General features: G+C 38.8%; 1 protein-coding gene across 2 annotated transcripts in view; it reads left to right on the top strand.

The window, feature by feature from the left end:
* pth1r (parathyroid hormone 1 receptor) overlaps nucleotides 1-25,176 on the top strand; it is a 131,609-nt gene that overhangs the window by 62,888 nt on the left and 43,545 nt on the right. For both annotated transcript variants that reach the window (XM_057857479.1, XM_057857480.1), the window contains exons 3-4: nucleotides 22,660-22,770; nucleotides 24,878-25,002. In XM_057857479.1, coding sequence (XP_057713462.1) covers nucleotides 22,660-22,770; nucleotides 24,878-25,002 — 236 coding nt within the window. The remainder of the gene's footprint in view (nucleotides 1-22,659; nucleotides 22,771-24,877; nucleotides 25,003-25,176) is intronic.

Genomic DNA, 25,176 nt, shown 5'->3' with positions numbered 1-25,176 from the left:
ATTCTGTAGAGGTGTTTTTGTTTTTTAAAAGTATTTTCGATCACAGAGCAACAAGATTGGCAACTAAATGGAACAAATGAGGCGCAAATCGCTTTTTCCTTTCTTCTGCTTTCCTCGTGGTATTGCCTGGGGGAATTATTTGTATCTCCGCAGTTGTCTGAGGAAAATTGAGATCCATCAGAAACCCAACAGCACTGCGGTTTTCTGTCCACTCAATTTTTCGGAAGGATATTTGGAATTTTCGTGGCCAAACCAATATTATGTATTCCCACTAGCGCCAAGTGAATTGTGGTCGCAGTGATTGACCACATGAAAATGAAACATACAATTAAGTGTTTGCTTCCAGGATATGGACACAAAAGGTTTTGTGTGGTACTTCCAAAGGATGGGTTTGGGCAATATCCAAGAATCTTAAATGAGATTGTGAAAATGTGCCTGTAGGCGCCAAACGGTTTTTAAAATAATAATGACATGTTTACTCTCCAAATGTATTTCAGAGCCACTGCCATCAGAGTGCGTGTTCGTGAGCATACATGCGTGCGTGCATGTTGCTCATCTAACCACCAGCCGGCTTAATCCGTCCTGACGGTTCAGTTTGACTGCGAGGCTCAGTGTCACACTTCAGCTGCACATTCGGACTCATACCTCACATATTTACCAGTCAAAACCCTTTTTTTTTTTCTTTTTTTTTTGTTTTAATTACTTCAATGAACCATCAGTGAGACAATTAATTACAACTGCTGTATACTATAGAATCCTATTTTAAAGATTCATTACAATGAATCTAATAACTAACTCTGTTGTTTTTCCCCCCAATAATTTGAATACACATGGCCGTTGTGGGCTTTTACAATTTAGCAAAGAGAAAAATGAAGTCTAAAATTTCAAAGGGGGCAATCCATCTTTTTGAGAGAAGCCATCAAGAACAGTGAAATCACTCCCAGTTCCAATGTATTGGATTTTGTCAATGGCAGCTTTTGAGTTCAATAAATTGTAACACTGCCGTGTTTTAACTTCACCGAATATACACACACACACATACATACACACATTTTATATATGTATGTATGTATGTATGTATGTATGTACAGTGCCTTGCAAAAGTATTCGGCCCCCTTCAATCTTGCAACCTTTCGCCACATTTCAGGCTTCAAACATAAAGATATGAAATTTAATTTTTTTGTCAAGAATCAACAACAAGTGGGACACAATCATGAAGTGGAACAACATTTATTGGATAATTTAAACTTTTTTAACAAATAAAAAACTGAAAAGTGGGGCGTGCAATATTATTCGGCCCCTTTACTTTCAGTGCAGCAAACTCACTCCAGAAGTTCAGTGAGGATCTCTGAATGATCCAATGTTGTCCTAAATGACCGATGATGATAAATAGAATCCACCTGTGTGTAATCAAGTCTCCATATAAATGCACCTGCTCTGTGATAGTCTCAGGGTTCTGTTTAAAGTGCAGAGAGCATTATGAAAACCAAGGAACACACCAGGCAGGTCCGAGATACTGTTGTGGAGAAGTTTAAAGCCGGATTTGGATACAAAAAGATTTCCCAAGCTTTAAACATCTCAAGGAGCACTGTGCAAGCCATCATATTGAAATGGAAGGAGCATCAGACCACTGCAAATCTACCAAGACCCGGCCGTCCTTCCAAATTTTCTTCTCAAACAAGGAGAAAACTGATCAGAGATGCAGCCAAGAGGCCCATGATCACTCTGGATGAACTGCAGAGATCTACAGCTGAGGTGGGAGAGTCTGTCCATAGGACAACAATCAGTCGTACACTGCACAAATCTGGCCTTTATGGAAGAGTGGCAAGAAGAAAGCCATTTCTCAAAGATATCCATAAAAAGTCTCGTTTAAAGTTTGCCACAAGCCACCTGGGAGACACACCAAACATGTGGAAGAAGGTGCTCTGGTCAGATGAAACCAAAATTGAACTTTTTGGCCACAATGCAAAACGATATGTTTGGCGTAAAAGCAACACAGCTCATCACCCTGAACACACCATCCCCACTGTCAAACATGGTGGTGGCAGCATCATGGTTTGGGCCTGCTTTTCTTCAGCAGGGACAGGGAAGATGGTTAAAATTGACGGGAAGATGGATGCAGCCAAATACAGGAACATTCTGGAAGAAAACCTGTTGGTATCTGCACAAGACCTGAGACTGGGACAGAGATTTATCTTCCAACAGGACAATGATCCAAAACATAAAGCCAAATCTACAATGGAATGGTTCAAAAATAAACGTATCCAGGTGTTAGAATGGCCAAGTCAAAGTCCAGACCTGAATCCAATCGAGAATCTGTGGAAAGAGCTGAAGACTGCTGTTCACAAACACTCTCCATCCAACCTCACTGAGCTCGAGCTGTTTTGCAAGGAAGAATGGGCAAGAATGTCAGTCTCTCGATGTGCAAAACTGATAGAAACATACCCCAAGCGACTTGCAGCTGTAATTGGAGCAAAAGGTGGCGCTACAAAGTATTAACGCAAGGGGGCCGAATAATATTGCACGCCCCACTTTTCAGTTTTTTATTTGTTAAAAAAGTTTAAATTATCCAATAAATTTTGTTCCACTTCACGATTGTGTCCCACTTGTTGTTGATTCTTGACAAAAAATGAAAATTTTATATCTTTATGTTTGAAGCCTGAAATGTGGCGAAAGGTTGCAAGGTTCAAGGGGGCCGAATACTTTTGCAAGGCACTGTATGTATGTATGTATGTATGTACGTATGTACGTATGTACGTACCGCACACGAGGTAGGCCTGGCCAGGAAGGAGCTTGAGACGCCAAGGTGTCTAACCAAACAGTTCTTTAATCAGAAAAAAACAGCGGGTTTAAAAATGGCAACTTAAATCTGCTCTCAAAATACTTTCTTCCAAGTCTCTCCTCAATCTCCTTCCGCTTCACCCTTCGCTTCATATGGTCGTCTTCTATATTGTCCTCCAGGCCAGCTGCAATTAGGTGGCTTAAGCAGCCACACCTGGAGGCATTGTGCGGCATGCTGGGAAGTGTAGTCTTTGGGCTGGCGGCCATTTTGACTTGATTCTTCAGCTCTGGAAAAGGAATGTAACGGGCCTCCACTACCTGTCCCCGCCTGATTTTACAATATATATAGGCTTTTTTTTTTTTTTTTTTTTTTTTTAAAGAATTTTACAGGTGACAGGATACATTTTTCGTAGAAAAAAAATTGTAATTATGTATTATGGGCTCATTTTTACGGTATATAAAAAGTTGAACGGTATGTTTCGACTTTTCATTTTACTTTATAAGCAACAATAAAACTGGTTTTAGGTCAGCCCAGCACTAGGCAAGTGCCGGTATGAGATTCTGACGGTATGAGATAACCTTAAGCATAAATGTCACGGTATCACGGTATTGCAATTACAGCTCTAAAATGTGTTACTTTGAGATATCTGTTTTTCAAAACATATTAGCATTTGAAACATAAGTATAATACAAGTTAAAAAAATAAAAAATAAAATAAAATAAAATAAAAACAATATTCTAAATAAAATCAAAATAAATAGTCTTTTGGATGAGCGTAAACCCACAGCCACGGCTTAACATTATTATCATCAGAACAAAAATAATTGAATTATTTCCATTGAAAAGCACGTGTGTAAGACTCTTATCATGTTTACATTATACACACACTCTCTTACTCAACACAGACAGTTGCCAGAGAGAAAAAAAACATGTTTTGCCACCGCTAGACACACTAAACACCCTTGAGTTTACTCTCGTAGTGGTGGGAAACGTTCATGACAGTGTTTACGAACCTTTGATTTTGTATAAATGCGAAATCATATTGAAGGTATTGCCTCCTCGGCAGCCACTCTCCGTAAACATGTTTTACATATCGGTTTTCTGTAGTCGAAGTATACCCACACAAGTGATTTTGTTTTCTTCGATGGGGGGGAATAAGTTCATGAGATTTCACCTCCTCCAGCCATCGTGTAGCACAGCACATTCACTGACACTGAGCAACAACCAGCGGGGGAGGGTTGAGCCTTGCAGTTGCAAGCGTGGGATTTCTCCCTGCATTTATGTTACATAAAAAATAGCTAATACTTTAGAGACGGTATGACAGAAAATTTTTGCGGTTTTGAAACCGTGACGTTTGCATACCACGGTATACCTTTAATCGGTCATCGCCACATGCCTACTCATCACAAGATGGTGAGGTTAGGCAAGTTCTGAGAAATTCCTAACTCTCTTATAAACTGATCAAAAACTGAGTATTTTACAGTACTGTAATTGCCTTTGGATGCCACAATTTGATTACCGTATTTTTCAGATTATAAGTCGCAGTTTTTTTCATAGTTTGGCTGGGGGTATGACTTATACTCAGGAGTGACTAATGTGGCAAATTATTAACACATTATTATATCATTTCACATGTTATTTTGGTATTTTGGAGTGACACTGATGGTTTGGTAAACTTGTTAGCATGTTCTTTATGCCAGTGTTTTTCAACCTTTTCTGACTCACGGCACGTTTTTACATTGGAAAAAATCTCGCGGCACACCACAAACCAAAAATGTTCCAAAATTACTTTCTGTACAGTATATTTATTTATAAAATAGTTTCTCAATATTTATACTTAGTCAGTGTGAAACTTGAGCCTGTGTTGATGAACCCAAAGCTGATATACTGGCAGGAATCTTCATCAACAGCTCTCAGTCTATGTTTTATTATTATTTTTTTTTATAGCAGTTAGGCTTGAAAAGCTCAGAATTATCAGACAGGGGGACTTGAGCAATGTCTTTAACCGCATCAGGGCCGAGCAGCTCGCTGACAATAGCTTTGCAGGCAGGTAGTATTAACGTCTCTGCCACAGTGTGGGACTTTGGATTTAGCAACAAGGTAACTGGCTTTGGGGGCTTTCTCATTTACCTGTGTACCTTTTCTCAAAAAAGTTGCCTGTTTCTTGCCTGTTTCTCTGTGTTTTCACAAAGGCGAACAAAATAGTCCATCGACTTGTTTTAAACCGACGGGTTTTTCGTTTGGGGATGACGTTTTTACGATAGCTGCTTGTGTCGCGTTCAAGAACTGCTCAGATTTTTAGCCGTCAGCCACCTTGCTGCCCTTGACAATGTGTTGGAATAAAACACATGGGGAGGATTAACTGTCGTCACATATGGATAAAATGGAAAGGACACTTTCGTGAATATTGGCTCTTGACGAGTCTAATCAAATGATGTACAGTAGATGTGCTAGGGTCCACATTGTCGCAGACAGCAAGGTAGCTGATGGCTAGAAATACGAGCAGTTATTGAACGCGACAAGAGCAATACCTCGCTCATTTGCACACGACCGTCACTACCGTCACTCGTTCTACCTCCCCCTTCTTCCTACTGTAACTCCACCCGGCGACGTAAAAAAAAAAAAAAAAAATGTGATATTGGATAATTTCTCACAGCATACCTGACAATCTCCGTGGCACACCGGTTGAAAAACACTGCTTTATGCTATAGTTATCAGAATAACTCTTAATAGCTATGATAAGTTAACATACCGGCCACGTTTGCATTTCGTTCTTCATGCATCATATAACATTATCATACTGTACACTTATTCAGCATATTGTTCTCTATTGTATTTTTATTTTAAATTACCTTTTAAGAGGACGTATCTGTTCTATGTGTTGGATTTTATCAAGTAAAGTTCCCCCAAAAATGCGACTTATACTCCTGTGCGACTTAAATGTTTTTTTTTATCCTCTTCAATGCGCATTTTTGGCCTGGTGCGAATTATACTCAGATGCGACTTATAGTCCAAAAAATACGGTACATATTTTTGTCAAAAACTTGTCTAAATGAAGCTCCTCAACCGACGAAAACTTGATTTTTTTGGGTTGGGGTGGGGGGTCACTTATAATATACTCTAACAAAAATACTTCGCAGCTCTGACTGTATGGGGCTTCATCCTTTAGATACTACATCTTTTGTTGAGTAAGATGTGTAAGTTATTGGCAAATATTGTGCTGCCAACTCTTGAATCAATTGAGATACCCACTTACCATGCGCCACTGTTCACTGACCTCTTTTGCTCTTAAAGTTAAAAGAGCCATGATTAATATTTCACCTGATTAAAGAAACATAGGTTTCGTTGCAGTTATATTTTTTGTGGATGGATGAGCACGTAGCGAATGCTCCCATTTCTGCTTGATTAAAGGCTTTTCCCTTTAATGGCCCCATTAAAGGTATCCACCGTTGCACATCTTTTGGGTGAATCCTATTAGTGAGTTAAAAAGTAGCATTTATGTAACAATTCTTCATGTCGTTTTGTTACAACTCGGATGTGTTTCTGCATACTTTTGGTTTACAATTTATGTCAAACGAGATAGGAGTTTGATTTATGGTGAAAAATGCAGAATAATTGCAAGAACTGAGGCAGACTGATAAGAAGAGACACCCTTTAGCACTTTGTACTCCTATGAAAACTCATTTATACATTGAATTAATCTGAGAGACTGTTTTGTAATTCACTTGGTTCTGCTGTCTTGGTCAGAATGTGTTCGAATGAGATCAGCAATTAAATCTTGAGGTGGTTATTTTCGTATTTTAAATCAGCTAGACTCAAAGTCTCAAAAAGCAATGCAAGCAGAGGCATACCCAGATAGCAGACCGACTGAGTAAACGTTGATTTCCCATCAAAATCAACAGTGTGGTTGACATCGACATTTTCGACAATAAACAATGTTGAATCAATATTGCAAATACCAGTGACACCTGACAGTGATGTTGAAACAATATTATTCTATTGTATGTCAGGCGATGGTTGGGTTAACATTGTTTTATTGTTGATGAACTAATGTTGACAAATAGTCGATTTTTGATTGACCGAGATATATGATTGAAAAGTCAGCGAATTATGGATGAGTGGGAGTTATGGTTGAAAAATAGTTGTGTTGACTGGGAAGACCGCGAATCACCTCAAATGAACTCCACTGGAAACACCTCACTTAAGGATAGCCATATTTAAAGGTAAGCCTGTTGCTCTTCTTCCGGGCCTTAATTATGATGTCTTACGGTGGGATGAACCGTGTTTGTCATCTAAGTTTTATATAAAACGGTTTGCCTCACACAATGTGACAAAGTTGCCTAAATTGTAAGAAACAGTGCATTGGCTGAATTGGCATACAAGCGAAGACCTACTTATCTTGGATGTTAGCTAACTAGATCTTTGTTCAAGCAAATTAAATTAATTTTCCAATTAGGTGCTAAAATCGCTAGCAATGGAGTCTAGTCTAGATTAATTTATTGAACACTAAGACAGTGCTGTCATTTTTCCACCCTAGCTAGCTAGCTCCGTTCCCACATGTGGTCCTAATTTGGTGTGAGATTGAGTAACTCACTTAAAAATACTGTACTTAAAAGTACTCACTCAAAATACTGAAGTATGTTAAACTAACCCATGATATCTGCTTGAATTCCACGATATGAATTAACTGTAAATGCCGTTTTGTTTGTATTCTTCAGACTTACTGAAGAGGAATATAGGGATGGACGCATCAGAATATGCATTCGCTGCTTTTGTGCAGAAGTGGTTCCGGTATGCCCCAGACAGCATTAAAAATGAAAGAAAACATTGAGACAGCGTTGTTCTACTATGAATAAGTATCAAAACAATATTTAAGTTTTGTAAGAAATTCAACATCGGAACAATATTAATCGAGGGTGCAAAAGTGATAACAAATCAACGTCGAGTGTCAACATTGATTCACTGATATAAGATCAACAGTAGAATGTTGATTCACCATCTTTTCAACGTCGGTCTGCTATCTGGGGAAGACAGTCAGCCATTTTGATTTAACAAGACCATTTATTCTGTTGTGTCATACTTAGTTTGTAAATATACAGCTGGAAATGATTAATTCCTTCTCATAATGTAGGTCTTAACTAGTGACAAGCAAAACGAAGCGAAGTCCAATGAAAGCTTCCTGGTGATCCATGTAAGTGTTTACGCAGGAGTGGTAGAATGGTGTCGAAAATGTTGGACTGTTTTTAGTAGCTTTGACCAAAGTTATGCGGTGTGTTCTTTTTCTGTTGTTGCTTTGTGGTGTGGCCTTGAAAGCGCGGAACACCCAGAGGATGACGGTGATTATGCAGTTTTTCAAGCTTTTTCAGGGTGAAGGGGACTCATTTCTGTATTTTTCTCATCTGACCACCTGCCAAGGAGCTTTTGATGTCTAGACTGTTGTTTTTTCAAAAGATAGTCTCAGGGGCTAGAGTGGCTGTGGAACAGATCGATGATTAATCCCACTACAAAGATACTAGCGATATTAGTAGTGTTAGTGTTAATGCTTGCTTATACTGTGTGCTAGAGCGTAGGTTTGCAAAGGGATGGTACGGACATAACTCTACCAACTTTTCGGGATGCTTAAATTGTCCCCACCAACTTTTAAGCAACCTTATTTGCATTATCTAATAAGTTCAGTTATCTAGGTCATTTAGATTGTCTTCCCATATGTTGTAAGGACAGAATTCACCCAACCATTATTAAGTGAATTATTTTCATTATGTTCAGTTTTACATTTACTCCCTTTCACTTGTTGAATGTGCTGGTCCAATTTTTTTCCTCAAACTCTTGTTTGATTGGCTGATGACTTCATCCCTTCCACACGCACACATTCATGCACACACAGCCAGCCCGAGTCCCCCGACACAGAAATACAACATACCGCCTCCTCCGCCCCCTTCGAAGAGGAGGGATATTAGAGGTTTTGTTTCGGCCAGTTGCAGCCACTGTAATTAATGTAAAAGATGTTGTGGAGGTGGAAAACACACCACTAATTTTGCTACTTAAAGTCAGAGCTGCATCAGAGTTAGCATTACATTGAACTGTGTTAACTTGCTAACCTGCTAAACTCGAGTGGGAAGTTGCTCAAAAGGAAGTGTCATCCTGCGTGTTTTTTCTACTGTTAAACTGTGAGAAACGCAGTGAACTCCGAAACTATAGAACCAGAAAAACATGAGCAAGAAGCTGATTAGAGAGAGAAGTCCCAGGACTCAGTCTCTGTTTCACAGGAAAATGCTGACAGTCAAAAAAAAAAAAAAAAATGCAACACATGCATTTCATTTATTAATTAAAATCTATGTACTGTATTTATTTTCTAAATTATTTATATTATTTTTATTTTTAGCCTTTGCAATCATTTTTTTCATATAATCATACATTCATCATAATCTAGGTTAAAAGTTTAATACATCCCAATTAAAAGATTTTTTTTCCATAATTGCTCAACCCACTGATGCACTTTAGAGATGCTTGTGGACAAAAGCAGTAGTGTTTTACCTGAAGGAAGGATTTTTGCTAATCCCTGACTAAGATTTTTTTTTCTGTTATATTTAATATATTTATTTAGAAAGACAATCTTGAGTGGTCTTAAGACAAATGTTTATCTTGTTTGCATTCCTGGATATTTAAGAGATTATTAACAAGTTGGACTTTATTGTGTATGCTAATATAATTTTTGTTCAGCTATTGCAATTTAAATTTGTTCATAAAATCCAGAGATTTATTCTTTTTTAGTTTTAAAAATGTTTCTCTAGTAGTTTTTTTTTAAAACAAAAGTTGGAAACGAACGGATTATCACACGTAAAAGTTATAGTGAAAGTATAAATCAATACAGATTTAATCTGCATTGATCATTTAGCCTATCAATTAATTAGGTTCATATTCGTGAGAAATGTAGCCCTGACCCCCGTTCACCCAGTCTGTTTGATCATATTAATGCCCCGTCCCAGGCAAAAAGTGTACATGCAGGGTATGCTGTTATTTCGTCCCTACCAATGTTGAGACCAAACCTACGTCCTTCACTGTACGTGCCGTGTGACCAGTTCAGATTGTACATCTAATAATAATAATCATAATAATAATAATACATTTAATTTGAAGGCACCTTTCTGGCACTCAAGGTCGCTGTCCAATCATTTAAAACATTTCAACATATTAAAAGTGAGAAAATGAAAGTATATAACGTACAGTATAAGGAAATTTAAAATACTAAAAGAGATATAGGGGCAGTTAAAAAGACCAGAACTAAGTGGTTATTGTGGATAGGCTAGTCTAAACAGGTGAGTTTTGAGTTTTGTTTGAAAAAAGGGGGAGGGAACCAGTGTTCCTGAGGTCGGGTGGCTCGGCTCCCCATGGTGCTAAGGCGAGCGGGGGGGGACAGACAGTTGTATGGAGGAGGAGGATGTAAGGGAACAGGAGGGAGTAGTAACATGAATGAGATCATCTGATCTTAATGAGAACAAATTTGACAAAAAAATGGATGGACACATTTTATACTTAATAAAGGTCAGAAGGAGGGATATTAACTATTACCATAACAATACAATAGTTATATTCTATAACTACCGTATACTATATTAACTGGTGTTACATTTCACACCTGCTCATGTATTTCCTCTATTCCCTTCAACAAAGCAACCACTTCACCTGTGACACAACTTCAATGGCAGAGATGTACTCCAAGAAACTGAATGTCTCATTTCATGTAGAAAATGTCAGCAAAGTTACCTAGCAGGGAAATTAATCTAATATGTTGTCTACTTTGTTGCTTGGCAGAATTTGACAGACATACACTATGCTATTTAATTGGCTACTTGCCTGTGAAAGGGGAATAAACCGCCAATTATAGCAGGCAAAGGGGGATCAGTAGGGACGGATCCCCCACTTAGGAAAATACATTTACACCAACTATGTGTCAACATTTTAACTACAGCTTTGGTGACCTGTTTGCTTATTAGTTTTAGGTTACACCTTGTCTTATTTGTTTCCCTATGTTTCTGGTTATTGTCTCGTCCTGATTATGGTTTTCATTTTCATATAGCTATGTAGGGTATGCATGTCTTGTCCAGATTTTCATCATTACCTATTTGTTTGTATTTTGTTCCTTGCTTTGCTTTGTTGCTTCATTCTGTAAGGGCATTGGTGATACGTTTGTAGATAGTAAATCCTAGTGCATTCACAGACTCAAAATTATTATCAAGGAAATAACACACAAATATTTCAGTGATGTACTGTATGGTTCCTAATTTAAAGCATACCACACAAATTAGCTGTAAACTATTAACCAATATTTAATTGGAATGGCAACAGAGTTTGAAACCTTATAGCTCAGTCAACTACATTACGTCCTTCCAGTGCTGTTTTCGTCAATGACGACAACAATGAAAACATTTTGTCAACGAACATTTTTTTCCATGACGATGATGTCACAGTGACGAGCTGAAAAAGCGTCTTTTAAGGCTTTAACTTGACTAAAAGATTTCCAATTTATGTCTGACGAGAAGACAAGGACGTGAAAATGCGCCATCGTTCCCGTCATATGTTCACAATGCGTGACATTTGATAGTTGTGCACGTAAAACTTTTTTTTTTTTTTTGTGCTGTAGTCAGTTCATCCTGCTTCCAAGGCAGCCGTCATTCACGTGACTTGTGCACGCCCCCACACTCCTCCGAGTCACTCCAGATGAGCAGTGATCTAACATCAACATTGATGGCGGCTCCATGGGCGAGGATTCCTGGTTGCATTTTATCTATAATCCCACCGAAAGAAGCTCCCGCCCGTCACACTTGTGGGCACATACTTGGTGAAGAAAATACCTGTACTACGAATCTGAGACAGCACCTAAAAGTTTGACATGCTGATATTTATGCCAAGGTAAGTTGTTAAAATTCATTTAAGATATCATGGACCTATAGTTTTATTCAGCAAACGGTCCGTTAATCCTTTTAATATGTATTTTCCACATTTTTTGGTGGAAAGGGAGCGCCGAGTTTAGGCTAATATTTTAGTTTATCTGTGCTGATATAATTAATAAGCCCTTGAAAGCATAGAATGTGCAGCCTGCTTACATTTAATGGGGAGAACATTTGGCCATATTTAATTACGCAGCACGTGCTTCAACCTGTATTTGGACGGTCTACTAGATGGTGTTAAGATGTGTTGCTTTTCCCCATAGTTTTAAAATGACAGCAAATCTTAATTGACCTATATAAGGTTTGAACATATGCAGCATACGTGTACAAACAATGACTGAACATCTCCCTGTTTATGAAGCACGTTGCTGCGTGCTACATTGGATTACCATAACAGTCTGTAACGGAGACCATTTTTCCACCTTGATTAATAGTTACTTCATTCACTTGCATTGACGGTAATAGACATCTAATCGTGTGACTCTTCATCCTTCTGCTGTGAAGTTGTCAGTTTTTCAGACAGTTTGTAGGTTGGCAGCGAATATTAACATTCATTTATATTGACATTCTTTGCCAGCCCTCCCACTTTTAATGATTGATGAGATCAATGAGTTTATATAAAACACTGAACAGGTCAGTTACAGACTCTTTACATTAGTCTTTTTCATTGTCTAGCCAATATGTGTTGAATTACAACATGCATACTACTGTAAATGAATATTCAGATACTCTTGTCGTGTATATAATGCTGAATGTTTTAATTGAATTTGCAAATGCATCCCTCTCCTCCCATCCAGATCCCTGAGGTCGAAAGGTCGTCTAGTATTGCCACAGTGTCCAAATACAAGCCAGACTCGTAGGAACAATGTGCCAAAGAAAATGCGCTTGCTCTTTGGATCGGGCGTACCGTGCTACCTGCTTCCACAGTTGAGTTACTGCTGTGAAATTCAATTTGGTCCTGTTCTAAGTGGGCCAGGAGTTGGCTATTAGTTTTGTGTTGTTTTACAGTTATCAGGGTTTGGCCTATTTTGATTTCCAAACATGTTATGTATGCTTCCTTAAGTTCCTTATAAATTGTAAGCTACATATGACTTGTACCTTGTGCATTTATTGAGTAAATTTCACCAAAATAAAGCTGGTGTTGTGAAAATAAATGTTTACTTGACTGTCAATGTTCATTCGAAATTGTTGGAAACCTTTTTTTTTTTTAACTAAAACTTTGTGTATCCATCAACCAATACTAGTTTATACTATGCTATACTATACTAGACTAGACTAGACTAGACTAGACTCAGGGGTGCACATAAGTGGTCCGTATGCGCGCATGTGTACTGGATGTAGACAAACGCGCTGGCCCTCAACGGCTTCCATACGCTTTTGCGTACCAATGGCTGACCACTATATTTGCGGCGGGCACGAGAAAATCACTTCTCAAAATGTCAAAGAGGCAGTGTAATTATTTCCGCGTTCCCCCACCCCCGTCAAAAGACAGACAGACGACAGAGACGTTACCGGAGCTACCGAAAAAAAGGACTTTTGCTGAAAAGTGGCTGCAGGAGGTACCATGGCTAGAAGCAAATGATGCTCGCACGGAAATGTGGTACAAAATTTGCCGGGAGAATGTCGCTGATAAGAGCAGCGCATTTTATGTATGGTCAAAGAATTTCAGCCATCCAAACTTTGAAAAGCACGAAAATGAAACGAGCGCATGTGACAATTAAGCAAACTATCAATGTCAGACAGGACCCCACTCGCCCTATGGATAAGTGGCGGAATAAATTAATGAAGAACAGAACAGCGCCATGCACAGACAAACGTGTTTTTGCTAGCATTTCACAAAGCTAAACATGCACGTTCAATGAGCTCTTATGAGGAGGACATCCCACTTTTACAAAGGCTTGAGGCTTAATGTGGGAGCCGCATAATGCCCTTTATTTTGAATTAGTGCTTTTATGTTTATTTCTTTACATTTCACTTCAAAGTAATGGCAATTTTGTTGTGGCAGTTGATTTTAATCACACATTAATTGTTACTATAATTAATTAAAGGTAATTGGCTCTAAGTAAAGCTTGTCATAATTTTTTCACATCAGGCGGGTCGGCTCTCAAGCGCAATGAGGACCAAGTCACATCTCCAGGTCCTCCTCTGAGAACCTGGGCAAAAAAAATATGTGCACCCCTGACTATACTATACTATACTATACTATACTATACTATACTATACTATACTATACTATACTAGTTTTTTAAATTTTTTATTATTTTTTTCATTAACTAAAACTAGACTAAAACTTGTTTGAATGTTTGTTCATCGACTAAAATTAGACTAAAACTAACACATTTTGAAATGACTAAAATATGACTAAGACTAATAAGTATTTTTGTGGAAAAGACTAAGACTAAAATTAAAAGGGCTGCCAAAAACAGCACTGCGACTTTCATAGTTATAAACTGTTTCCACAGTTTGGGATTGCAGTTTACAGTGGCAAGGAGCGAAGTGAGTCTGTGAATGGACCAAGTTGCAGGGAAGAAAGGTTGGGCTGTATGTGCAAAATCCAAAAAGATGTACAAAAAACACTACAAGGACACAAACTTAAGAAAAGCAGAGAACTAAACACAAAGAAATTGACAAGTAACTAAACACAAAGAAATTGACAAGACAATGAGAAACACTTGGGATACAAAAATAACAGAGGGAGACCTAACAAGAACATGTAAATAAATAATAACCAAATTAGTTGACAAAAACAAGAAACCAAGGGAAAACAATCAAAGCAAGGAACAAACTTAATCAAACAAAAACGAAATGATCAAAAAAGTGCAGCACAAAAGTTCCACCAAACTGCCTCAATGCTGTTCTAGATTTCCTCAGGAAAAAAAACACTCTCTGTATTATATCAACTCTCTTTCTCTCTGTACTGTATGCTCTTGTTATTTGTACTCAAAATACACCCAAGTCCCAGACAAGCTTCTCATTGAGGGGAAACACACTGAGGCTAGCGTGGGGGGAGGCAGGGAGGACAGTGTGGTGGGAAGTGGGATCGATGCCTCGCTTTGGGTGAAAAATAGCTGAAGTTTGTGGTCCGTGCGTAGAATAACATCAACGGGGAAAAAAGTGCAGCAGCTGTTTTGACATCTGCGGGTCATAATTAAAATCACGCCGTGGGTGTCGGGTCCATTTGTATCAGTAATACCATACTTCCCTTATAGTCTCATCTTTGTTTACATTGTGGTTAATTTGCCTATTTAGTGTGTATATGTATGTATGTATGTACAGTACGTATAAATACACAGTACATGCATATGCTATATGAGTGTCTAATTTAGGCTCGTTGCTGTGCAGGTGGTCCTATAGTAAGAGATCAGGATGTGTGGTCAGGAGGTATACCATAAATCTGCTTTTTGATTTAGTGAGGAGCAAAAATGTGGTAAATGTGTACCCCCGCGCTCCTCTTTGATTGCAGGAACTTAATGGACGGACTGCAAAGAAAGCATAGTTTTGGTTTTATCCCAAGCTGGTTATTAGTGGTCAAAGTTAGGCAGATGTTTTAAATAATGGCATGATATGAGTGCCAAACCATTGACCAGGAATTCGAGGTGGGGTAGAAGGAGTGGGGGATATTGTTATCAGAGGCCTGTGTTCCATCAGTCTGCTGACAATTATTTTGAATGAGCCTCTGGCGGAATAGATGATACAGGACTTTTGTGTGTGTGTGTGGAGGGGGGGCAGGGGTATGGTATAGTAGAAGTTTGAATGTTTGTTTGTTTTTCTAGTTATGAAGCTTTATTTAGAGCATGCACAAAAAAAAATAGAAATACAGTGTAGTTCAGAATAATTATTTGCACTCGAAAGGGAGTGGGAAGAAAAAAACTTATTTAATCTCACCCCTGATCATATCGTCCAGCATTCTTATTTTGTGGGATACTCCTGTCCTTCGATTTTAAGTCCACACAATGAAAGAGAGAAAAAACAAGAAAAAAAAAAAATTAACCAAGTGACAACCAACTTAACCAAACAAATTCAGAGTTGGCTCATTAAAAATAATTTTCATTGTATACACCAATTGCACATTAACAGCAACACAATGTCAGTAAATGTAATTATATTGTGACACCACCACATTTTTACACAACAATTTAAATTTTGGGATATTTTGATAGTGATTGAAGTGATTGTCTAAATTGTTCCAAGATTTCACTCTACATACAGGCACACAAAAACATTTGCGAGTTGTTCGAAATCTGGGTAACATAAAATCTCTAGAGCCTCGTGGACTAATGAAGAAGTACCTTTTCTCGTAGGCACCGTCTGTTTGTATTACTCGAACACTTTCCTTAACTTTTTTTTCCACTATTTATTAGTGAGAGGCTTTTGAAGATTTTGTTTTTTATGTGTCAGCTGTGGGCTTTCCATGATAATTTAGTATCTATAATAACTCCTAAAAATATATTTCATACACATTACCCTAATAGCAAAATATAACTGGAGCGGATATGGGCCAGGTGTAAATGTACTGCAAATTTCGGCCCAACTTCGGAGCCACTTGCCGGATCAGCATCCAGTTTTGGGCCAGAATTGGTCCAGAGTAGCAGACAGACATTAATGTATGGCATGGATATGGCACACGTGTTACCCAATCTGGGCAAGATCTCAGTATTAAATTTGGGTTGCATTTTGTTCAATGTGTCATAGTGTAATGTGTTTATATTGCAAATTAAATTTGTCTATCAAAAGCAATAATGACGACACTTCTTTTTCATGCCATTTATTAATGCTAACATATTATTGCAACATACAACAACATAACAATAAAAGTTTTTTCACAAAATATTTTAATTGGAACAAGCAACTCCACATTAAAGTGCCTACAACAGGATGAAAAAAAATCTTAAATAGCATTATTATGCGAATTAGAGTCATATTTTGAGACGATTCAACTATATACAACAATTTGGCAAAGCGCAGATGACAAGAAATTAGTCTCAATCTGCCGTTTAGCCACGCCTACCATTATAGGGCTCTAGTGTCCCCAAAAGGAGGATGACATCGGCAGGGTCATGGATTCATCTGATTTAGAATTCAGCCCAATTTTTCTTGGCTTTCGAAGCGAAAAATCACACAAAACTACCCAGGGTCATGTTACACGGCGGCGGAGTTATCGATTGTCTTTGCTGATCAGCTTCCCGCCCGCCGGCGAGCAAGTTACAGCTCGTCGGACTTGTTCCCCTGCTGCGGGCAGGAGAGCCCATTTGGCGGGGAAGCAGCTGGGCAAACCAGTCGACGTCGGAGGAGCGCGTAGCTGCCACGTGGTCAACACGAATATGGTGTAAAATAATGCTTTACTACACGGTGAAGACGTAAACAGTGAGAGAGCGTTGTGCAGTTGTTGTGCAGCTAACATGGATGTGTCTGAGAACTTTTCTACATGTCCGTCAATGATCAAACATAAATAAATAGTCCTTTACTCAAAGAAAGCTTGTAGTATTTACTTTGTAATCGCTGTATTCGCGGCCATTGTTAACACAAAGTTGCAATTTCTGATGGGGTCGAAAATTTGACAGAACACCGGGCACACGAAGAGGGCAATAAGCCAAGTATAGCGCTCTTCCGGCTGGCACGCGAAGGACCGAGGGGAGGTGCGACTAGCCGCCGGTCGAATGGCATTCTCGGTGGACAATCAGCCACAAAATGCAAGCCACCTCCGCATTAAAACGTGTGCCATGATCCCAGTATTTGACATAATACAAATTACGTTGTTTACTTACTTCCTCTAGATCCAATGGTCCCACAGTAGTAGGGCTTGTGTTGGCCAATACCCGTGGTGAATGAGAACCTTTTGAAACCCAAAAAGACTCACACGCATCTCCCTGGTGCAGCAACAGTTTTCTGCAGCACATTTGGCTGGCGTGATGCGAAAAATAAACAAATTAATCCGCAAAATCAGCTGAATCCGCAGTCCATCTGCATGCTATAAAGCAATGCTGTATTGTGAGATGTTGACCCGGGTGACATCAAATTCGCATTCCTCCTAAACCCAGGACTGGAGCCTTAAGTTACTCATTTTCATGGCGCGGGATTCAAAATTTTAATATATAAACAATCGCTTCCACAAACATCCAAGCAGTCCATTTCATTTAGGAGCATAAAACACTGCGTGAAATATGAAATAAACATACTTTTTGGCGTTTAAAGATGACCCATTTTTAGACTGTAAACAACATATTGTATTTGTTAACGTTCTGTGGTCACGGGAGATCTAATTCATTGACGATGAGAGGGAGTGGTAGATATTGGTCGATGAATCTAGTGGGCCGTTTGGTGATAGAACAGGTGAACGGGCAGGCAGGCGTTTTGCCAGGCAAGCAGAGCAGGATCTAGGGGGGGGAAAAAACACCAAAATGAGCTCAGTATCAGGATTACAAGATTCTTTGTTAGCTGAAAGTCACAAACCTGGAGGTGAGCTGTTGATCTGGAGATGATGTGAGGCCAAGGAGAACACAAGGAGGAGGGGCTCAGTTTGACTAATAGTATTAAAACTTTTAAACATTCACAGCAACACAGAGTAAATGCTTTTTCCCTCCATATGTTGTTATGCAACAAATTTTGAATTATTTAACTCGTAGACATGGCGGATCACTTGAATACACCGGCCATTTTATTAATACTGGATTGAATAACTTGTTTAGCAGTCAAGCAGTGACTTCCAAACGCGATTATGACTTTGAATAAAGCACTTACCATACAAATTTGCCGTCCGCGGATTTTTCGTGACTCCTGCGTGCTCTTCTGTTTCGTTGCCTTTCAGGTGCGCACTGATAGTGACGTCACATGTCAACCGTTAAATTTCAGAGTTTGAGCGCATCCGGTCTGCACGGTCCGCCCTCCCCTCCCGGAACATTGCATAAGCTGTCATTTGGATTGTCATTGTGCTGATACGGGCCGCATCTGGCGCACTAACGTTAAGCGGGTGTGATACAGTATCTATGCGGATCTGGCGAGCTGAAGCCGGATGCGGCATGCAGTCGCCTGCTATTGGGGTATTGATTGGGACCCCAGCTTTCATTATCTGTAATTCTGGGTTATAATGAAGGTGACTAAACATTATTTTTGTCTCCTTTATGTCAAATGATAATTTATAAATATCCATCCACTTCTTTATTTACTGAATTCCTCATTTACAGTAGTCACCAGTTCATTTAGAGTTTCACAACTCTAGAATATGTTGGTGTCATCTGCAAAAAGTATAAATTTTATAAATTAAGATGCATTATATGCATCATTAATATAATAAATAATTTTGGTCCCAAAACAGACCATTGAGAGACCCCATGAGAGATATTCCGATGACCATTTTTTTATTGTACCCTTCCTGTTAGATAATTTCTCAGCTACTTCCCAGCAACCCCCCTGATACCGTACAGTTGTAGTTTTTTGAGTAAAATTGTGTGATCAAAGGCTTTCTTTAGAGCGATAAAAATTCCAAATGCATGTTTTTTTCATTTTTTAATCCAATTCATTTGTGATTTCTTCACCTCTTTATTTTCACCTTTTATTGTGACTAATCATTAGGGATTATATTTTAAGTCTAAGATAATTAAATATTGATTAGGGTTAGCTAAATTATTTTGCCAGTTGACTTTTTGCAAGAGATTGGGCACGCTATTTATAACGAAGATCTGTCATTCAGAACCACTCAGCATGTTTAAAATACTGTGATTAGAAGTCTTAATTGCCTCACACTGGATGGAAGGACAACAATGTGTGCTCTCTGCTTGACCCACAGTGCACTAAAGGGTTGCTCATTTACTCTGTAAAGGTCATTCTTGTGGCCCACTTTTTTTTTTTTTTAAGGCCAACACACTGCTGCTTTTGTACAGAACTGTCAGTGTTTCCCACAGGATTTTAGGAGACTGTGGTGGGAGGGTCTCTGACCCTCAGGGTAGGGTGTTTGTGTACATTTTCAAGCCTGGTGTATCTCTTTAGGGCATTTTGAGACCACTGAATGTAATATAAATTGCTGTATGCGGTGTCGCCGGATCGCGCCAAATGCAGCAGAATGCAGCAGACAGTAGTCCCGTAGCCTGGTACACCAGACTCAGCGGCAATATGTTCCAATCCGGGGTAAATTCAGTTTTACATGACCAAAAACACATCGAGTCGCTAAAACCAATAGTCTGTCTCGCGCTAGCCATGTTGAATATATTGAAATGTCTCTCGCTAGTTTCTTGTCGCTTTACCGACGTCGCGTTAGCCCGTCGCTGATTGGTCCGCTCCGCTGTCTATTTGCTGTGGCTGGCTCCCCCCTGGAAATTTTTTTCTGCTGAATGGTGGCCAGACTCATACTCTCATAGCCAGGCATGAAAATGGGTCAGGGGTTAAAAAGGTGAGAAGGGTGTGGAGGAAATATGTTCCAGTACACTGTACACCCCAACAAAATATTGAGCTCTGTCGGCCCACACTGTGTTTCAGCAGGGCCGTGCAGAGACCGGTGGAGGGGCAGGTGCTCGTATATCAAAAGGGGCACATGAACAAGTATTTAATACACCTTAAAACAACATCAATTTTAACCAGCTTTAGATAATAATTGGCTGTGACTGTGACATACTTTAATTGGGAGGGGCAACAGTGAATAGAAATCAAAACTGTCATCAACACTTTCTGGCTGTGACTCAGTCAGTCTGCCTCTTTTCTACCTTCAACCTCTGCATTAAAACTTCCTTCCTCAACTTGTTCATCTGAGAACAAACCACATCAGATGGTCACTGAGCCACCAAAAGCACAGTTTTTTCAAAACTATTATTTCGTTATTATCCATACTTAACAACTCTAGCACCTAATGATTAATAAAGCAATGACATAAAATCTTATAGAAAAATAACATTGTAATTGTGTTTATAATTGTATTTAATACCCGACTATCCTTGCAAACTTGTTCTTACCAGGTCTGCTATTCACCCAGCTGATGAGGTATCCACTGCCTTTAGCAGCCTCATCCAACTCCTTTTTTTTATCCCTCAATCTCCTTTCCCTACGAAGCATGTCTATGTAATGAAATATAAATATTAAAAAAAAAAAAAAAAACACTCCCCGGTGGCTTTTAGTTTGAAATCTTTCTTAATTTCTTTCTCTCTCAATAACAATGGAGGTAGATTTGTGTTTTTATTATTCAATCAAAAAACAAAGTTACTTCTATCAAAAACAAAGTTGCTTCAATCAAAATACAGTATATACTTTTAATCCCAAAAAAGTCACTTCAATAAAAAAAAAATCGTTTTTGATTGCAAAAATAAATTTGAGACAAAAAAAGCATTTGAGAACTATTTTTCTTGATTGAAACACATTTTTCCATTGAAGTAATGTTGTTTTGTGTTTGGGCCACATTTTGGCTCGGACATTTGTGTCTTTATTATTCAATCAAATAAGCTGCTTCAAACAAAAAATATATATATAAAAATAAAAACTTTGCACATGTGTCAATCACCGTTTAACAAAGCCTGAGAGGGTTTGAGTAGACTCACTATGAAGCATTTAATAAAGCCAATCATTTTCTTACTACTTTATTCTTGTTTAAAAATAATTCGGTGGGGCAGTAACATGTTTAAAACTTATCATAATTCTTACATTTTGAAGTGCTTGAAAACCATTTATAAATGATACTTTGGTGAAAAATGTGAAAAAACATGTCTTATATATATGTATCTATTTTCCAATGTAAAATCTGAATAAATACATTGAACACGCACAAAAAAATGGGGAGGGGGTGGGGGGCTACTTCGCGGTTTTCACTTATTGCGGCGGGTTCTGGTCCCCATTAACCGCGAAAAACGAGGGATCCCTGTATTTCTGAAAAGCTTTAAGAAACAAGAGTCATTCCCACCACTCGTCGGGCCGGTGTTGTGCCGACACCGGCCGTCAGCTCAAGTCCCAGCCGAAAATAACGCGTCTCAGGTGGACGACGGGAGCGATACGAGGCGCCCCCCTCCATCCGAGAGCATGCCGCTTAATTTGACTCAACAGTGTGTTTCTTCGTTTATATTACCGCTAAATACACAAGCTTGCCGCCAATTTAACGGGAGCTATTGTTTTTTCATGGGAGATTTGGCTAGCTCTGGCAGTGTTCAACGCAAGCTGCAACGAATGGCATTAACTTTTTTATATCGCAAAATGTGAAAACGATTGAAACCATTACTCACCAAATTCAATCTGCTGGCAAATACAGGCAAGTGTGTATGCTGCGCACTGGTCAGCCCCGGTGTGGATAAGGCCTGCTTTTTGTTTTCGCAGCTTTGCAATGCAACCAAAGGCTCTCCGAGCACTCCATGTACACGTAAGGTGTGCGCGCGTTTGGAATAATGGAAGGCAGCTTGGGCCGATGATTGGTTCTCGTCAGCGAAGCATCTAGAAGGATTTGCTGACTGTCCAAGTGTCACTTTTTTAAAGAACGGATTTCTTAAGTGCTCAGTTTACGTACTAAGTTAATCACATGATGATAATAATAATAATAATTAATTTCTCCTCGGATCTACGCAATTCACGTAGGTCGACCTTTTTGACTTCAAAACGGCGAATTTCGCCGAAAGGTGAGAGATTTTCATGCCTGCATAGCACAGCTATGAGTCTGGTGTACCAGGCTAGTAGTCCCGTCTATGAGCGCGACCTGTTGGCGCTTGTCCGTGTGTGTGCACGCACGCACGCGCGTGCTCTCGCTCGCGCGGGTACTAGAGTGGAGTGGGCTACAGCTGTGTAATCGGCTGACTGACGCATCTGATTATTATTATTTTATTTTATTTTTTTTTCGGCGGGGGGAGGGGTCAAACGAGACTGTGGCGGGCCCAAACGAGACTGTGGCGGGCCTCTCGTTCATTGGTGGGAAACACTGACTGTGTAGTATGTGATGTGATGCTATGTTGCTCTTCTGTCACCTCCATAGGTGGTAACTGCTCACCAGAATGGGACGGCATTGTGTGTTGGCCTGAAAGTTCTGCAGGAAAGCTTGTGTCCACCTCATGCCCGGAGTACATCTACGACTTCAACCACAGAGGTGAGATCGTGAACATGAACATGAAGTCATTAGTAGCATCAAGCTGATTTTCCTCAACGTTCTTAAGATATCTTCAAAATATTGTAGCTGTCGTGGGATAGCACAAGCCCCAAAAATAAGAAATTCAATTTAACTGTTTTGCTGCAGCCATTGTTTCCTAAAACAATAATTCATTTTAAAGAATCATTCCTGAAAGTCGGACAACTGTGAACTAGTGAATTAAATTGAATTATTATCAAAACGTTTTTGACGTAAATTGAAGATTAATTGGAATCCCGAATTCCCAAGCATAAAATTTCCAAATGCATTCCCTCTATGAGCCATACCAAACCTTAGGATAAAATGGTCTAGTCTAGTTTATTAGATTCCTTTTATAACCTGATCCTGCGGGTGAAAACGGCACAAACCCAGAATGTACCCAAAGTCATTGTAGTATCATAGAATAATGCAAAGGTTTTCAAAGTAATATTTATATTTTAGAATGCAGTGGAATGAAAAAGTATCTGAACCTTTTGGAATTTTTCACATTTTTGCATAAAATCACCATCAAATGTGATCTGATCTTAAAATAACACAGATGAAAATACAGTGTCTGCTTTAGCTAAAACCAACTAAACATTGATAGGTTTTCATACTTTAATGAGGATAGTAAGCAAACAATGACAGAAGGGGGGAAAATAAGTAAGTGAACCATCACATTTAATATTTATTTTTAAACCACTCATAAGTGATTGGGCACACACCTGACTTAAAATTGTGTGGTATAATTTGGTTCACTTTCTTATTCTCCCCCTTTGTCATTGTTTGCATGCGATCCTCGTTAAAATATGAAAACCTATAAATGTTTGGGTGGTTTTAGTCAAAGCAGACACTGTTTTGTTATCTGTTTAATTTTGACAAAGGTCACATTTGATGGTGATTTTATGCAGAAATATGAGAAATTCCAAAAGGTTCAGATGTTTTTTCATTCCACTGTAGTTTTGTTGTGTCATTGCTAGTATTGTCGATAAGTTGGCCACCTTTTTTGCCACTATTGTTTAAAGAGAGACTAAAAGAGAAAGTCATTTTTTAATATTTCAAACTGTGTCTTGCATAAATGGAGGGTCTTAAATGTGCCACTTTAAGCATAGAGCATTTAAATAAAGCATTATTTAGATTATATATCTATATTTATTTTGATTCAGTAGAATTCTTTTGCTGCTGGACCAATTCCTGTCCTTGTCAATTTTTTCCCCTGTCACCTCCATAAATCGCACAAATTGTTGTGTAAACCTGGTAAAATGGCATTCAAGGTAATAAAAAAAATGATGTAAAAAAATAAATAAAATAAAACATTCTGTGCCACTTTAAAATAACACGGGCTGTTCTTCTGATATAATAACAGTTGTAATATGAGAATTACAACTTTTAAAACTGTGGACTGAATGCTTCAAGTCCCAGTATTAAAAATAAATAAATGCAAAAAACGCTTTTAAAAAGAAAAAAAGAAAAAGGTAACAGAAGAATATGGAAAACACCATGACCCTCATTCTGAGAGTGTTAATCTCTAGCCAGAGTAAAGGAGCATGTGGGTCAGGATATTATTAATCCAACTTAACAGTCGTTTGTGATCACGAGGGAGCTATGTAATTATTTACGCTGGAATACGAAGTGGGGTGCAAACACTTTGAAATTTTGAAACAGCCACCACATGACGAGAAAAAAGCAAAGCAGGTCCCTTCCTAATTATTCAAAATCATTGTGGTTCACTTCACAATCTGAAAGAATCTGTGGCTCGACCCTACTCTATGTTGACCACACACCCAGAGGTTTGCCATCATAAACATTGGACAACATTAACACTCACAATTGTAAGCTACAAGCAGACCAGAGTGGAAAAAAATCAGTATTAACGATCCCTATACCACAAGATAATCTATTAGAGAAATTCTTTAAATGGGCCTTTGTGGAATATGAGGACAAGGGAAGAAAGGCTGAAATAATCAAATTACATTAGTCTACATGTGTGTACCCTACATTTATTCAGGAGACCAAGTGCACAGTACTTTCTCATTTCATGACAATGTTGAAAAGAAAGATAACTAAGGCTGTTGTGCTTGCTGTGTAGGACGAGCATACCGTCGATGTGACAGCAACGGGACGTGGGAGATCTCCGCAGCAAACAACAAGACGTGGGCAAATTATAGCGAATGTGCCAAATTCCTTTATCATTACAACCAGAGCCAGGAGAAGGCAAGTCTCACACTACTTAACCTTTGACTTTTTCCTGTGCTGGGCTTTTAAGAAGTATAATGTCTTTTACCTCATTGATTGAAGTCTACAAGTGACAAACTAATTTAAATTCACAATAGAAGCATGAATAGAGTCACATGAATGGACGTCTGTCATCGTCAATGGCACTGAACG

This window comes from Corythoichthys intestinalis, chromosome 14 (assembly GCF_030265065.1).
Source record: "Corythoichthys intestinalis isolate RoL2023-P3 chromosome 14, ASM3026506v1, whole genome shotgun sequence".
Taxonomy (NCBI): Eukaryota; Metazoa; Chordata; class Actinopteri; order Syngnathiformes; family Syngnathidae; genus Corythoichthys; species Corythoichthys intestinalis.
The sequence above is the reverse complement of the archived record's forward strand: the minus strand, read 5'-3'. Positions and strand labels throughout refer to the sequence as shown.